Source organism: Clupea harengus, chromosome 25 (genome assembly GCF_900700415.2).
Source record: "Clupea harengus chromosome 25, Ch_v2.0.2, whole genome shotgun sequence".
Taxonomy (NCBI): domain Eukaryota; kingdom Metazoa; phylum Chordata; class Actinopteri; order Clupeiformes; family Clupeidae; genus Clupea; species Clupea harengus.
In genome coordinates, this window is record NC_045176.1 from 5,369,250 (window position 1) to 5,384,640 (window position 15,391).

At 40.9% G+C, this 15,391-nt stretch overlaps 3 protein-coding genes and 2 long non-coding RNA genes across 6 annotated transcripts; 3 read left to right on the forward strand and 2 right to left on the reverse strand.

The window, feature by feature from the left end:
• Nucleotides 1-179: 179 nt before the first annotated feature.
• Nucleotides 180-3,729, reverse strand: fuz (fuzzy planar cell polarity protein). Of its 2 annotated transcripts, none has more exons than XM_012817507.3 (2): nucleotides 3,384-3,729; nucleotides 180-2,936 (listed from the first exon to the last, which is right to left on the reverse strand). In XM_012817507.3, the coding sequence occupies exon 2, from the start codon at nucleotides 2,848-2,850 to the stop codon at nucleotides 1,576-1,578; it is 1,275 nt and encodes a 424-aa protein (XP_012672961.2). In that variant the 5' UTR covers nucleotides 2,851-2,936; nucleotides 3,384-3,729; the 3' UTR covers nucleotides 180-1,575. The 2 variants fall into 2 exon arrangements, with proteins under 2 accessions (XP_012672961.2, XP_031419137.1); XM_031563277.2 differs by having other exon boundaries at nucleotides 180-2,951.
• Nucleotides 3,730-3,752: 23 nt separating this feature from the next.
• On the forward strand, nucleotides 3,753-7,019 carry LOC105891341 (sterile alpha motif domain-containing protein 13). Its single transcript, XM_012817509.3, has 5 exons — nucleotides 3,753-4,035; nucleotides 5,192-5,325; nucleotides 5,453-5,495; nucleotides 5,775-5,886; nucleotides 6,301-7,019. Exons 2-5 carry the CDS (start codon nucleotides 5,238-5,240, stop codon nucleotides 6,442-6,444), a joined length of 387 nt encoding a protein of 128 aa, XP_012672963.1. The 5' UTR covers nucleotides 3,753-4,035; nucleotides 5,192-5,237; the 3' UTR covers nucleotides 6,445-7,019.
• Nucleotides 7,020-9,494: 2,475 nt separating this feature from the next.
• gng5 (guanine nucleotide binding protein (G protein), gamma 5) lies at nucleotides 9,495-11,033 on the reverse strand. The gene is made up of 3 exons (XM_012817510.3): nucleotides 10,844-11,033; nucleotides 9,969-10,119; nucleotides 9,495-9,874 (listed from the first exon to the last, which is right to left on the reverse strand). Exons 1-2 carry the CDS (start codon nucleotides 10,922-10,924, stop codon nucleotides 9,994-9,996), a joined length of 207 nt encoding a protein of 68 aa, XP_012672964.1. The 5' UTR covers nucleotides 10,925-11,033; the 3' UTR covers nucleotides 9,495-9,874; nucleotides 9,969-9,993.
• A 291-nt stretch (nucleotides 11,034-11,324) lies between these two features.
• LOC116219637 lies at nucleotides 11,325-12,822 on the forward strand. Its single transcript, XR_004163264.2, has 3 exons — nucleotides 11,325-11,789; nucleotides 12,153-12,221; nucleotides 12,643-12,822. It is a non-coding gene; the product is annotated as an uncharacterized LOC116219637 (long non-coding RNA).
• A 123-nt stretch (nucleotides 12,823-12,945) lies between these two features.
• Nucleotides 12,946-15,342, forward strand: LOC116219636. Its single transcript, XR_004163263.2, has 4 exons — nucleotides 12,946-13,021; nucleotides 13,366-13,462; nucleotides 14,295-14,352; nucleotides 15,282-15,342. It is a non-coding gene; the product is annotated as an uncharacterized LOC116219636 (long non-coding RNA).
• The last annotated feature ends 49 nt before the right edge of the window (nucleotides 15,343-15,391 follow it).

Below are 15,391 nucleotides of genomic sequence, written 5' to 3' on the forward strand. Positions count from 1 at the left end.
AAGATGTTGAAGATGCATTAAATGTGCAATGGATTTTTTATGTGTTCTGCCGTCTTGTGCTATAAATATGAAGTGTGACATGTGCCAAAACTATTTGATTTAAGTAGATTGTGTTTCATTAATTTTTTTGTGACATTCATTCTTACAGCACACAACGAAACCAACTTTTTGCTCATATGTTCCACGGGTTTCAATATTAGTGTTTATTGGATACAATTGTCCCATTACAGTTTGCACAAAACAAACCCATGGGGTGTACTGTCTGTTTTTATTTATGAACTGAATTATTACCTTCTTTGAGGTAACCATAAAAACACCATCAACAATAACTCATACTGCTGTTAGTGATTATTAAGGCATTTGGAGCGCTCAAGAGCAAATTAACTGTAGATACTTTCGGTATTGAAAGTGCAGCAGGTAGTCTACTACAAAACATGGCTTGTTACAGTAATTTCATGAAGTACCAACAGTGTCTTTGCAAATTACAGTTTCTAGAGGAAAATAGGGGGGAAAAAAACAAGTAAAATGTAAATAAAATATGCAAATGCTTCCATGTACTTGAAAGTTTCATCTATTTACCTGTAATAAAGTATTCCTTCCATTCCGTCGCAAATGAAGGGCCTCTGACCAAGGGCATCAGCTGGCATTACTAGCTGTGCACTTTATATTATTTCTGTCGAGTGAAGTTTGTGTTCCCAAGAGCACTGACAGACAGAAGACACACAGCTTCTTTCCCCGTCACTCAGCAGAGGTATCCACCTGTTAGGCTGAATCTGTTTAGACTCAGTCTCAGGTTACTTAAACATAGGTGTGCAAGGTGTATTACGGACCTGGATTAACAGCCATCCATTGAAATGACTCCGTTAAAGCAGAGGCGCCCTGCACCATAGACCACCAGCGTGCACGCCGCTATGTCTTCAGTTCTAGTGACAGATACAGTAGCATGTTTGATTGAAAGAAAACTTCTTAAATGTCCCTGGGAAAGTCCTGATTTTAATGCTAAAAACTAAATTTGATGGGGGGCACTGTGGCGCGAGCCAATAAGCCCCCCATTTACGGGCTACAATGCCCGAGGGGACACGGGTTCGAATTCGGCCTGCTGTCGTTTCCCGATCCTCTCCCCACCTCCTCACTTCCTGTCCAAAATACTACACTGTCCTATGCAAATAAAGGCTAAAAAGCCCATAAATAAATCTAAAAAAATTTAAATAAAAGATGACTACTTTAAACTGTAAGTCACAAAAGATCATGATTTAAAACATGACGATAGCAGCAAAGCCTTGACATTTTAGGCCTGTTACTTGCCCAGTGTTCTAAATCAATATTAGTGATAATATCTCATGGTGCCTTACTTCCTCCATTTTGATTCTGTCTTGAGACTGCAGCTTGGCCCTGCAGTGTACAGCTGAACAGATAATGCTACATCTTATTACCAAAATCATGAGTGTGGGGGCAGTGCAGGGCCCACAGCACACATGTGTCACGGACACTAAACAACACATGGTAACGCTCAGTCACATCCAACGGCACAAAAAAAAAAAAAAAAGAAGGTCCTTCCAGACCATAACGAGTTCCTCAGAAGCCTGTGGCTGCTGTTATTGAGGTGAGAGTCTGCGTGGCGATGGAACGTAGGGCGAAGGTGGGCATGGTGAGCGCAGCCAGCAGGAAGAGCTGATGCTGGGGCGTCTGCAGCCCATAGCACTTGCACTCCTCGGTCACCAGGTAGCAGTGCAGGGGCGTGTGGCAGAAGCCCTGGGAGAAGTCTTCCTGCAGAGGTTCTGCGGGCGGTGCGGCCGCCTCCCCGGAGGTGAAGTAGCGTGTGATGGCAAACGTGTAGAAGAGACGGAGCAGCTCCCATCGCCGTGAAGAGGAGGGCAGAGGGGGGACGCCGTCCTGGGGGGTGACAGCGGGGGGACGGCCAGGGACAGACAAAGAGCGGCTGGTTTCACGGTTGATCAGCAGCAGGGCCAGGATGTCTGGATGCAGAGCGATGGACGGGACAGGAGTGTGCTGTGTTTGCGCCAGGAGACCATGTAGCGTCTCCATCAGGGGAGACCAGAAGCGGCCCACAAGCTCGGTCTTGGCGTGGTGAAGCGAGGGCGCCGGACCGCACAGGGTGCAGACGTCCACCCCCTGAAGAAGCTGGAAGCGAAGAAGCCGGTGAGCCACTGTGGGGCTGCCCACCGGGAGGAACACTGGGTAGTCGCACGAGGTGGTGCCCGACATGCAGCGTACCAGAAGTGACAAGAGCACCACCTCCTGAGAGACAAGGCGCCACCACTTCTCAGTGGCCACAGCAACACGACCACGAATCAGCAGGCAGCCGAACTCACTGTCTGCGGCTTGGGTGAAGGCATCAAGAGCCTCCTGAAGCAGGCTGGGGTTTGGGGGCAGCAGGCAGTCAGCACAGTTAGTCAGGTACCCCATGACACTTTCATCATCTCCTGGGTCCAGCAGTTGGTCAATGAGGCGATAGCATGAACGCAAGTCCCTTTTCAGACGCTCCACATTGCGAACATTGGACAGTTCCTCTTGGCCTAGCACCAACACCATACAGTTCCAAGTGTTCTCCAGTAGGCGGCACAACTGGAGTTCTGTGACGGTGCTGTCTCCGCCGCTACTGACCGCAATGAGCATCACGCTGTCTCGAAACACTCTCCAAACTACTCGGGCGCCGCGGTCCGTCTCACAGCATGAAAGCAACGCACCCTGTCCACCACCAAACATGTGCACCCCGTTCAGCGATCCAATGACGGAGAAGGGGAGCTGTTTGGTCGAACCGCGGGAGAAGAGCGGCACCCCACTGGAGGCTGTCAAGCACAGCAGCTGAACTCCCTCTGCCTGCAACATGGTCCTTCAGACAACAGCTGTCCTACGGTACTCTTCCATGTGGTGGAGGATGTACAGATACTGATCAGCAGCTTACCCTCCACAAACTGGAAAAGAGGAAACTGCAAAGAAATAGTACACCTGTTTTGTTAAGTTTAATTACTGAACCTTCATTTGACTTATCGGTAGATGATAGAACCGCATGACACCACCAAACCCATGGCTAGCTAACTTAAGTTATCCTAGGTCGCAAACCATGTTTCTGCTATGAGAAGTCCCGTATCTGACCTGTCACTAGTTAGCTAAGTACCAATGTTTGACTGCAAACCTATGGCTTGTAACGTTATCGATAATACAACCAGGATTATATTTCTAGCTACCTTAGCTAGCGATACCTAGCTATCTAACCTGCATGTGTGAGGAACATCAACTCAGGCGTGATTCATTCCTCATTCTGAGAAAATATGGATGTTTATGAAATTACACAACTATACTTATTGAACGAAATTAATCCGGAGATCGGTGCTCGACATAACGTCGTGGATTTAACTCACCTGACATAATTTGTTTGAAAAGTGGGTTAGATACTTCTATCGGCGTATCCACAGCAACAAGTCACATGATTTAGCCTTTCTGGTTTTGTTGGTGTCAAGATAAAAGTACCTACTGTCGTACAAAGCCGAAATTATAGAGCGCGTTTTAGAACCTTTGGTACAAAGGTTAAAAAAAAGCCAAAACAGATATACTTTATATCAAGTTGTAGGATATTTTGGATATTTTTTGTTCATGTTCATTAGTCTCAAATAAAATGCACTCTTATTGTAGGATCTTCATGTACAGAGAAACGAGTTTTCTGTAGAACTTCAATTTTGATGTTTTGAAGACAATCCTTTCGGAAGTAAATATGTCTAAATTTTGACACTGCTTATTTTAAGCATTAGACGTAGCTTATGCATCAGTAGAAATTATATATAACGTACTGATATAGTTTTTTATGGTCTATTGTAGGCCTACTGCATAGATGTAGAGCAACGTCAACTCTTTTTATGCCAACTGTCAGATCAAGAAGACCACGATTCCAAAACGTCAGGGTTCAGCAGCTAAAACCGAACTACTAACCCAACGCCTGGTAGAAAGATACGTCGTCATAGCCTGTTTAAGTCCTTTTATCATCATACTTCGATATCTTCTACTTTAAACCGAATGGTAAAGAATCTAAATATTTTTTGCAATGTATTGTGAATAGCTAAGAAATGTTGCTGAATTAAGTTGCAAGTAGCTTAGAATGGAGTATTGTACTTGCAATAGCTAACGTTAACGTTAACTGGGTTAGCTTTTTACTTCAGATTGTTTTGCCCCTTTGTAAATGTAACATGAATCGAGTTTTGCTGCAAACACTGATCTGTTTGTGTATGGAATTCAGTGCTCATTATTTTGGGCTAGAGACATATTTGCAAAATAGGAAGTCAACGTACAGTCATATTGTAACAACGACATTATTTAAACTTGACCTAATTTAACCTCTCCAATTTGACCTAATTGAACCTTTCAAAATAGTGTCAATAATCTCCCCTACAACGCTGATGAATCAGCCTGGTGATACCTGTATTTACGCGGTTTGCGAGCCCAGTGAATGTGGTCGGGCGAATATATGTAACGTTATGTTTAAACTAAAAGCACAGGAGTTTGCCTATTGAGTAAGAACTGTTATAGGGAAAGGCCTGTTTATACCCACACATGAAAACTTTCATCACATTTACAGTCCTAAAGTATGACCTATTATGACTTGCTTAGCCTACATCTTAAATGTAGGTTGTAAATATTACACAGGAGCTCTTCAGTGCATTTGGATATGTTTTAGTTACATTTTAACTTTTCCATTTCTTTTCAAATATAATTTTATATAGCTGGCTGAAATTTAGGAGGTATTTGCTTTACTGTGTCAATAATGTTGCAAATAATATGTACAGTATTTCATTCCAGTTGTAATCGGGTAAAAGATGTATAGGTATAAGATAGATACTGTATAATCAAGTTCATATACTCAAAATTACACAGCAGAATACTTGTCAGACTATTCCTACTTTCTGCTTCACTAATTGTATATGTGCGTTTTTGTCTATGGTCGTAACAGCAGCAATAGCTGAGCTATTTAATTTCAACACAAATGCAACTAGGCTCAAGTCATGTTTTAGGATAACTCATATAATGCAGATTAACCACAAGTATTATGGAAATATGTGTCCTTGTTAAACTTGAAATCTTAAAGGCAAGTAAGCTATCTAGCAGCAGAAAGCACGATGAGGTGAGAGGATCTAACATTTGTGTTAATTGAAAGCATTATTTAAATGATCTGTTTTAGGTCCTGATGAATATGAACTGTTCAGAGGAGAAGTATTAAAGAAACAATGTTCCTTATGGATGAGCCTTCAAACCAACAGCAGTCCAGTGTGAAGATGGCCACTGACATGCCTGCTGCCGACAGCAAGGAGTCTGGTTTGTAACACCATGTCTTCTCATAAATTAAGAGCTTAATAGTGATCATCTTATTTGATTTCTTGTAAAAAAAAAATTGATTTAAACTAACTTTAGTAAATAATTAACAGTTATTCTTCTTCCATAGCTGATATGGAGAACAAGACCAATGGATCAGTAGAAACCAAAAAGTAAATAAGCTTTTATTATTTTGCAAGTATACATGAACAGCATGCAATACAAAAATACTGAGGGTTGATTTATTTAACTGTATATTTTTTGAAAGGATAATTGATATTGATTTATTCTATTGAAATTGAAAGACTTCTTCATGTTTTTGACACAGAAATATTAGGGTTTATGGTCAAAACATCAAACAGTGTCTGTTACATTATTTTCCTCAGCATATATGCACATACACATACGCTTCACAGCTCCATAGCAGTGAATGGTTTAATGTTTCTTTGCAGCACAGTGGAAAATGGGCAGTTCCCTGACCCCTCAGACTGGGCTGTGACTGATGTTGTTGACTACTTCAAAGCAGCCGGATTTGAGGAACAGGCCACTGCCTTCAAGGATCAGGTAGAATAGTGTGTCTTTTTGTTCTTGGTAAGCTGCTGAAAGTAATGTACATCTGTGCCGAGTCTGAACTCCAAGTCTGAACTGCAAGTTCACATTCTACCAACTCTAGGCAACCATGTTAAGTATATAAAAAAAAAATTACGATTTCTGCTTCTCCAAACTGCCATGTTTCTTTGGTTCCATGTGAATATCCCCTAACATTAATTGCATGAAAATACAATAGCCTAACAGTTGCATGTATATGATGAGGATAAAGTATTGTCCTGCCATGGTGACAATGGTGGTGGTTTACAGTGTGACTTATAAATGCTGTAAGTGGCGAGTTTAAATGTGAACGAGGCCAGAAAATCTCTAATTTTCAGTAGTTTACAGGCTCTATAGGTAATATAAATTGTTTGCAATTACGTCTTCCAGGAAATTGATGGCAAGTCCCTGCTTCTGATGACGCGCAATGACGTGTTGACCGGCCTATCCATCAAACTGGGACCTGCGCTGAAGATCTATGAGTACCACGTCAAGCCGCTGCAGACGCAGCACCTGAAGAGCAATGCGGCGTAGAAGCGCTGCTCGCTTCCACAGTCAGTGCCTCATCCCAGGGCGGCGCAAGGACAGATGTTCCAGTCTGCATCCATAATGTGCTGCAGTGGTACTTCAATGTTGGCACTGTTGATCTGTCTGGTCATGCAATATTACGGTGTGATTTTTTTTAACTTGATGTTCATACACTGAACGAATGGAAACGGTGCTAGGTTTGAAACATAACATTCTGTCCTGCCTTCGCCTTAAGCAGAGGATACACTGGACAGTGGTTTGGCATTTTGATTATGTGTTTGGTCCTGCAGGGTTTAATACTATATGGTTTCTCCTAAAATGGAGTTACCTCTTTGCAAATGTGCTTTTACTTGAACCTCTTAGCTTGTGCGTGTGTGGAGAGCCCTTACACTTTATCTCCAAATCATGAAACTATAACTATATGAGAGAAGAACCACTGAGATGGTCACTACCCTACGTGGATGGCTCTCATCCCATCCAACATTTCCAGGAGTGTCTCCTTTTTGTTTTAGAAAGGGATGATCTTTTAAAAATCAATGCTGCGTGATTATTAAAAAAAGAAAAGCACAAGTGATGTTAAATGTACTCTCTCAGCTTTGTTCTGTTTTATTTAATTATTGTGCTGTTCTTTAAATGGATAATTTACGTGCATGGCAGTCAGTAAGCAGAGCATACATGTTTACCAATGCAACTTTTGCAGTCATTCCCGAGTTACCTGTATAGTTCAAGTCCCCCCCCCCCCCCCCCCCCATCACGACTCAAGTTTTATTTTTTGGGGGGTTTGGTATAGTAACCATGTGAGCTGTCAGGGATAGTTGCTCTAAAGTATAATAAAAATGATATGAAAAAATTCAATTCAAAGACCCTGCAGTTTAGGTGCACAAATTGGATGTTAACATCCGTTCATATTTATTATGTGAATATTACACATTGCAGTTACTGAAATCCATTCATCAACTGACTCTCAATTAATGGAATTCAATACATTTGCAAAATTATATGAAATCATTTATGGTCTACAAATAGTGTATTTAGGCCCATCATCTTGAATCTGACAAGGAAGTGTGTTTCAGCCACAGATGTTTCAGAGTTGTGAAAAATTCAGTAAAAGCTTTGTCTTCAAGGCTTTAAGACTTTTTTTTAAATGACTTATATTAGACTTTAAAATACCAATTTGCAAAACCGTGCCAATAATACTGTTTGACTGGAAAAATATAGGCCATTCGACTAAACTTGAAAAGAATGGAAAAAGAAAGACTTGGCAGACACGTATACCGGTAGGCAATATCCCAATTAGTGCCAAGTAATGTCAGGTTTGCTCCTTATCAAAATGTTTACATGTTTGTGAATCTGCTCAAGACATCTGTGATGACTGGGATTCATTTCCAATTTACACAGTAATCCAACTTAATGTGGAACGAGCTAAATTTAAGAATACTAATAGTTCAGTGGGGTTTTTTGTTTTGCCATTTGTGCTCATCCCAGTTTATGAGATACTGTTATGAGGTTGTGTGCTGAATAAAAACTATTTGGATATGGTCAAAATAATTCTTAAGCTCGACCCCGCAGGAACTACATCAGTAAATTGTGTTTTCACATTGCTATACATTTTGTTTTCCAAATAAATAAATCCAATCATGATAATTACCCATGCTTTTGCGATCAGTGTTTTTACATTTTAAGGCTAGTTTTGAATTTTATGCACCAGGCGAAACATCCATATATATATATATTAGGGCTGTCAATCGATAAAAAAAAATAACTAATTAATCGCACATTTTGAAATTAATTAATCGCGATTAAAGTTTTTTTTTTTCTTAAGCCTAAATCTTATAAATAAACGAGTAATCACTTCAGACAGCGTGGATATTAGACACTTGTTTAATTGTATTTTTTTTTTAAACACAATGGTGCCCCTCGACTGTAAATCGTAAGAATTTCCCCTGAAGCAATTCGAATCACCTTAATCAGCCCACTGTCCTCAACAATGTTGATGGGCCGACAGTCACCGGCAACCCAAATGGTAACCTTTTCACGGACTGGTCTAGTTATTTTCCTAGAGAAGTCGTGGAGTGTGGGTTGGCATCATCTAACCTGGGACTGCTTTCTGTCGGGTGCTTTGCATAAAGGTGATAACTTCAAGACGAGCTGCTTCTGTAATAGCTAAATTCAGCTTGACAAATGCTACATACAACTTTAATTTTGTCGATTGTTCCGTCATTTTGTCTCTTAAACAGAAACTTTCCGCCCAACAATCCCTCAGCTCTCTCCATCTTCAACTACCGCAGTGGTTCTCAAACTTTTTCTGTCATTCCCCACTTTGAACATGGGGTGCTATTCAAGCCCCACCTGGCCCTCATCGCTCCCATAAAATGGTAGGCCAAGCCCCCTACTTACGGGCTACATTGCCCGAGGGGACACAGGTTCAAGTCTGGCCTGATGTAATTTCCCAATCCTCTCCTCACCTCTTCTTCGCCTCACTTCCTGTCATAACTTAATTTCCTATCCAAATAAAGGCATTAAATTTATTTATTTTTTAAATGTAATTATTATTTTAATTTTTTTTAAGTTGCGTTAATTACGTTAAAATATTTTATTGCGTTAATCGCGGCCGCATTAATCGCATAGATTAATGCGTTAACGCTGACAGCCCTAATATATATATATATAGTCTGTGTGTGTGTGTGTGTGTGTGTATATATATATATATATATATATATATATATATATACACACACACACACACACACACACACACACACACACACACACACAGACTGGAGTATAAGGCGCAGTCGCCACAAACTGATGCAATTGATAGAAGAACGCATTACAACGTCTTCAGAATATCATCAGATTTCTTGATACAGCTTTTCTCGACACGAAATATCTGTAAATCCCCTAAGCCTCCCTTACATCACAAAAATTACAATACACATCTAGTAAACAGTAAAAAGGGGACATATTTTGCTCTACGAATCAATGCCATTCAAGTTTTAGACATTTAGACTTGCCATGTCAGTGTAGAATCAGAAGAATATACGTTCACACACTGATAACATGAATAACAAGAAAGATTTATTAGTTAAAAAAAAAAAAGATGAAAAGTACAAAAAAAGGCACAATAAGTTAAGACACTGCTTGTGCCACTAAAATTTAACAAGTTTGCTCCCTTGTTCTAGCATATTGCTCACTTTTAAGGCAGTATCTAACAATCCCTGGTGGTTATTTCAAGTTATGTTATGAATCATGTAAAACTGGTTAGGGATTCAGACAGAAATGAAGGCCATTAAGTCATTGTTTTGCGACTTTCAGGCAATCAGATTTGTTTTCTTCTTTTTCTCTACATATGTGCAGTCTCTGTACTGTGTTGTTGGCATTTCATCTGGGGACAACAGTTATCCACTAACAGTTCTGTCCGTGATGGAAGGAAAGCCTGAAATAGGAAACATTTTTTTTTTTTTACTTTAACACACTGCCACGAAGGCATGCCCAGTAAGTCTTTGGTCTGTGTAATTTGTTAATCTCACCTTTGGCAAATTCTCTAGTGTGGTCTCACAAGAAAGAGCACACCTTCTGTGGTCTGAAGGGGTTGGTGCTTGAAGATACACCGGTGAGCAGCGGGTCCTGTAGGGCGTTCTGCATGCAGAACTGTTGGAGGTCTGCTGCCGCCTGCGATACCTAGAGCCGCAGCATAGAAATATCGAGGGTGTATTAAATGACTGGGTTGTAAGTGTACAATACGTTTTGTACTTATAAAACACCAAATTTAACCCACACTGGGTTCCTCACATACTGTTCTCCAGAGAGTATCTGATCACTTCGAACCCCACTGCCCTGCTCAGTGTATCTTATGTGACGAGCAACGAATCGTACACAAAGAATCAAGCGACCTCATAGCCGTAGATGGCCCAGTTCAAGAGACCTCTTCAACAGATACACAGTTGGCTTATCAAAATTAGTTAGCCACCAGTACATTAACCAAAGATTGTTGCAAGGCAAAACAGTTCAAAGGAACGGTCTTTGCCTTTACTTCTTAAACTGCTAAAGTATCCTATCTCAAATTAGCTGGCTAGCGAGATCATTTGTCCAACATTAGTTTGATGTTTAAAATTCTCTTAACTTAAAATAGGCTACTGAATTAAACTATAAAGGACTGCAGTTGTAGCAATCTACTCGCGACCTGTTAAAACAAAACTGGCTTTGTTGGGATAGATATCTTACACTTTTGAGGATTAACAAGCCACCGTATTGTTCAATCTCAAACATTAGCAAACGTTACAACCCACGCCCTGTTCGGTCAAGTGATTAGCATGCACAGCGTTCGGGGGCTAGCTGACTAGCTAACTTCTCTAGCTCACAGCTAAAAGTTTACCGTTGTTCAAGGAGACGTAACGCTGCATACCTTCACCCTGTTGATGCTCGCTTCAAATCGCAGTTGTTGAACAATCTTCTTCATCGCAACAAGGTTTGATGCCCCCGACATTTTTCACAAAAACAGACAAATAACGGCTTTTTAGAACAACTGAGGATTGACTCAGACAGCGCTGACACAAAGCGATTCTGGGTTAATTTCCTGTTGCGGAAGCTAAGTAGGGAGGAGCCTTTCCATAGCTCAGACGAGGCCCACCCACCTGGATACACCCAGAAGGGCAGAGGGTCGTGGCATGGTTCGAGCACCTTAGTGTCGAACGTTAGCCAACATGATATATTTAGTACCATGATAGACTACTAAATAAGGCTGTTAAAACTTAACTGTAGACTGATGTATTGATTGTATTTCATCCACCAGTGAAAAGAAAATGGGTCACATCTTTAGAAAACAAGTCTATTTTTTATCTTAAGTAGGGTGAAAACAAGTGATCATTAGTGATGAATCTTACTCCCTCCTTATTTTGAAAAAGGAAACCTATTGAACATGAACATGTCAAGTTCCAATTTATTTTGCCTATTTGACTTTGTCTTTTGAGATTTGGTGCTCGATTAACATTAAAGCCATTCCTGTCATACATGTAGGCTACTCTGAAAGAAAAAATACTTAACGGCAGAAGGTACAAATAGTGAAAAAAAATAGTCCTGTAGTCCAACGATGATGCAAAGAGTCACTTGACACGGATTGGCTGAGTTCGTATCCAAAGCATATTTTATGAAATCTATTGGTTGGGAAACAATAACTATTATGTCTTCGGGCAGGCTCTAATAAACTGTTTAAACACGTTTCACACCTCACCATAGACTGCAACCGTCAAGCAGAGCACAGCTGCGTTTAAGGGGAAAATCTTATTCATCTCAGAAATGTTTTACTACCCCACAGTTTTACATCACCGAACTGGATGCTTTGCTACAATATGGTAAGTAATTGAAGGCCGTTTTATAAGGCTACTGGTATATGATTTAATGTATCAACCCTTTTATTTTATGCCCATGGCACACAGATTAGAATGACACTGTATGGGGAAAGTCATCGTATTTTGTATTGTCTTACACTTCTCAGTATAAACTGCGTCATCCATTATCTTGTTTCAATATTAAACGTTAGCACCACTTGCTTGTAGAATAGGTTACATCTCAACTTTATATGACTGATCGCAATTGTTGCTTCCAGGAGCCTACGCATTTAGCCTAGGGTGAGGTAGTGTACTGCGCAGGGAAGCCTGTAAACTCAATCTCTTTCTCTCTCACCACCCTTCTGTCTCTGTCTGAAATGTTTGAAGGTTGGCAGCCACAAAGGGCAGATCAATTACTCGACGGGACTACCTTAAGGTTAACGTCCAACAAACATGGTAAAATATATACCTCACTTTTCACCATATCACCATGTTAGTGAGGTTACTCATGTTGTAACAATTCCCCTGTCTGTCTAAATATATTCTTTATCAGTTATGGTTGGCTATTGCTTTGGAGTATTTCTAAATTTAACCTGTTAACTTTTAACCAATTGTGTTAAAATGCACCATTTGTCATATTTGCATGGGGCTCTCTGTCACTAGTGCACACGACGACTGCTTTTCCATCATAGTATTGGCCTAACTGCATTTCACTTTAGTTCAGTTTTGACACAGGGCCTATTTAGGCCTATCTGGGTATGGCTGGGTTCGTTATTACAAACAGTCTTACATAGGCTACTTTATCAAACTACTTCACTATTCTTTGTATAATGAGCCACTCTCTTGACATAGCGTATGGTATGGTATCTGTCAACAGTGATGAAATCATGGAGTACATATTGCTGCAAGCCCCACCTCCTCGGCCAGGATTGCCTCGTCCTCGTTTCTCCCTTCTCCTTTCATCTCACCTGCAGTATGGAGTGGTGCGGGTTTATCACCGGCAATGTGGCATTTTCATAGGTACAGGATGTGTCACTGGTGTTAGATGAGTAACGAGAAAGATTGCAAAGATGCTTAAGCCTTTACAGAGTCAGGAATTACTGCAGCTTACTGCCTACTATTAAGACTATTGTTACTGTTTAACTTCAACCTGTTTTTTGCTTTTGAAATGGCCGTGGCTTAGAGGAGATCCAGCGGATCATAGAGAGACTGTTGAGGGACCAACAGTCCAAGATCGACCTGGTGCCAGACAGCAGGTTAATATCCTATCCATCGCAGGGTCATGGAAAGAATGATCCCATCTTGAGCATTGTTTTGCATATTCCAGACAGCCTCTTTTAAAATCCTAGCAGAACATTTAACCCAATATGGACAAGCTGTAGACACCTTAAGGGACCTTTTTAAAGTGAAGATTAGAGCAGAAAGACAGATGAAGACTGACTGTGGGAGTGGGGGTATGAGCAGACATAGAGTGGATCCCAGAGATTAGGGAACAGTCCACCATATGGACAGCGGGAGGAAGCTCACATGATTACTGCGTAGGCAGGCACAGCCATTCAAACAGATGAATCACCCCCTGCTGTCCTTCTCTTTTATCTAGGACTGTACATACTCTGCCCAGTGACGTTGATCAACAGACAGACCCATTCTTTGGAGTGGTGGATTATGATCTGCCTAGCCCGAGTTCATATTTTCAGGTAAACATGTAACCAGTTCAAGAACATCCTGTGGGTTTCCAGAGACGGGCAAACACACATTCAAATGGATCACGATACAAACTGCAAATACTTCATTAACAAATATATCAGAATGAATTGCATACAGTAGTTCCGCTTCAAATCATCTGTTAACCTAAAATGTAATTAACATTTGATTTTCAACGACACATGATTTAGCTGCAAATGGACTCAACATTGCAGGTCCTAAAGTTAAACAACATTTGGGAACCAAAGTTGTATGCTAGAAGCACAAACATCAGATTTCTGATCCAATACTGAAAGACTCAGCAGATTTTAGCAGACAGATTCACTTGGAATTTGGACATGCTCCATAGACATGCTCCTACAGAGGCACATGTAGCAGGTCACTAACTGGGGGGGGTCAGTTGGTCATGCAGGACAGTTTAAGCCAAGCAATTATTTGCTACATATGAACATCTAAACTTGTCCGTGTACATTATCCATTACCTCTTCAGACAATAGTGGGAATTAACACTTAAATGCAGAGAATACTAGACGTTAGACGTTTCATTGCAACAACTGATTGTTATTATTGTAACAAGACAACAGTGGTTAGTACTCTATTACTTTGTTTAACAAGACTAGTGTCCTGGTTAGCTTTCTGAACACAAAAATGTGTCCTGACTGTATAATCTATTAAATTCATTCTTTACTGATGTGGCGTGGTGAGCAGATATGGACCAGGTGATTTCAGAGATAGGTCAGGAAATGTATGTGATATTAGTGTGAATTGGCTTGGCCAATAGAGTTACAACCTTTGATTCAATTTGTTCCGGTGTTTGTCCTATAGTTGTCTCAGGTGTTCTCCGCAGAGTCTCCAGAACCTGCTGGATTCACGCTCAGCGACGGTAGGTGTGAGAGGATGGGAGAGACCTGTCCACCGAGTTCCGGGTCCCTAAAATCCTTGGAAGTTTGTGAATTTGAGAAAGAAAATGAAGGCCTTGAAAGTTTTTGAAGAAGAAAGTGCTTGAATTAATATATATTTTAAGGCAAGAGACCGCGTAGCATGGCATCACTGTAATACCACACTGTTGAGTAGTGTTAACACATGCAAGCCTCTCTCTCTGTGATACAGCACTGTTGAGTAGTGTTAACACAGGCAAGCCTCTCTCTCTGTGATACAGCACTGTTGAGTGTTAACACATGCAAGCCTCTCTCATTTAATACAGCACTGTTGAGTAGTGTTCACACATGCAAGCCTCTCTCTCTTTTTACCTGTTGTCTGTGAGCTTCTTTGAAACCTGTTCTCATTATGAAAATTCTCAGTGTTGTAACAGTAATTAACCCTGAACCATGCCTCAAACAATACCATGTTGGGTCCTTGTGGGAACCCTGTGTCCTGCTCACACTCTCGTCCGGACATGACTACAAAAAATCCCATTGTTTCAAAATGGAAGACACAGAATTGGAAAGTTTTTGTGACAAATGTACAGCAATCTGATATGAGTTGAGCTCATGAGACTAGCCTGATTAGGGGATGGAGAAGGAGGGGTTGAGAGCGTGAGCAGGACACAGGGTTCCCACAAGGACCCAACACGGTATAGTTTGAGACATGGTTCAGGGTTAATTACGGTTACAACACTGAGAATTTTCAAAATCCAAGGATTTTAGGGACTACATGTCCTGTGTTTCACATGTCCTGCCTCTACATGTCCTGTGTGTGTTTCACATGTCCTGTGTGTGTTATACATGACCCGTGTGTGTTTCACATGTCCTGTGTGTGTTTCACATGCCCTGCCTCTTCATGTCCTCCTGTGTGTGTTTTTCTCTTCACCAGGCTTTACTGCGCCTCCAGAATCCATCACTCTGAGAGAGCAAGAGCCACTCATAATCTCTCAAGATGAGGTGCTGTTGGTTATCATTTATGGTTATGGTTATATTATTTAG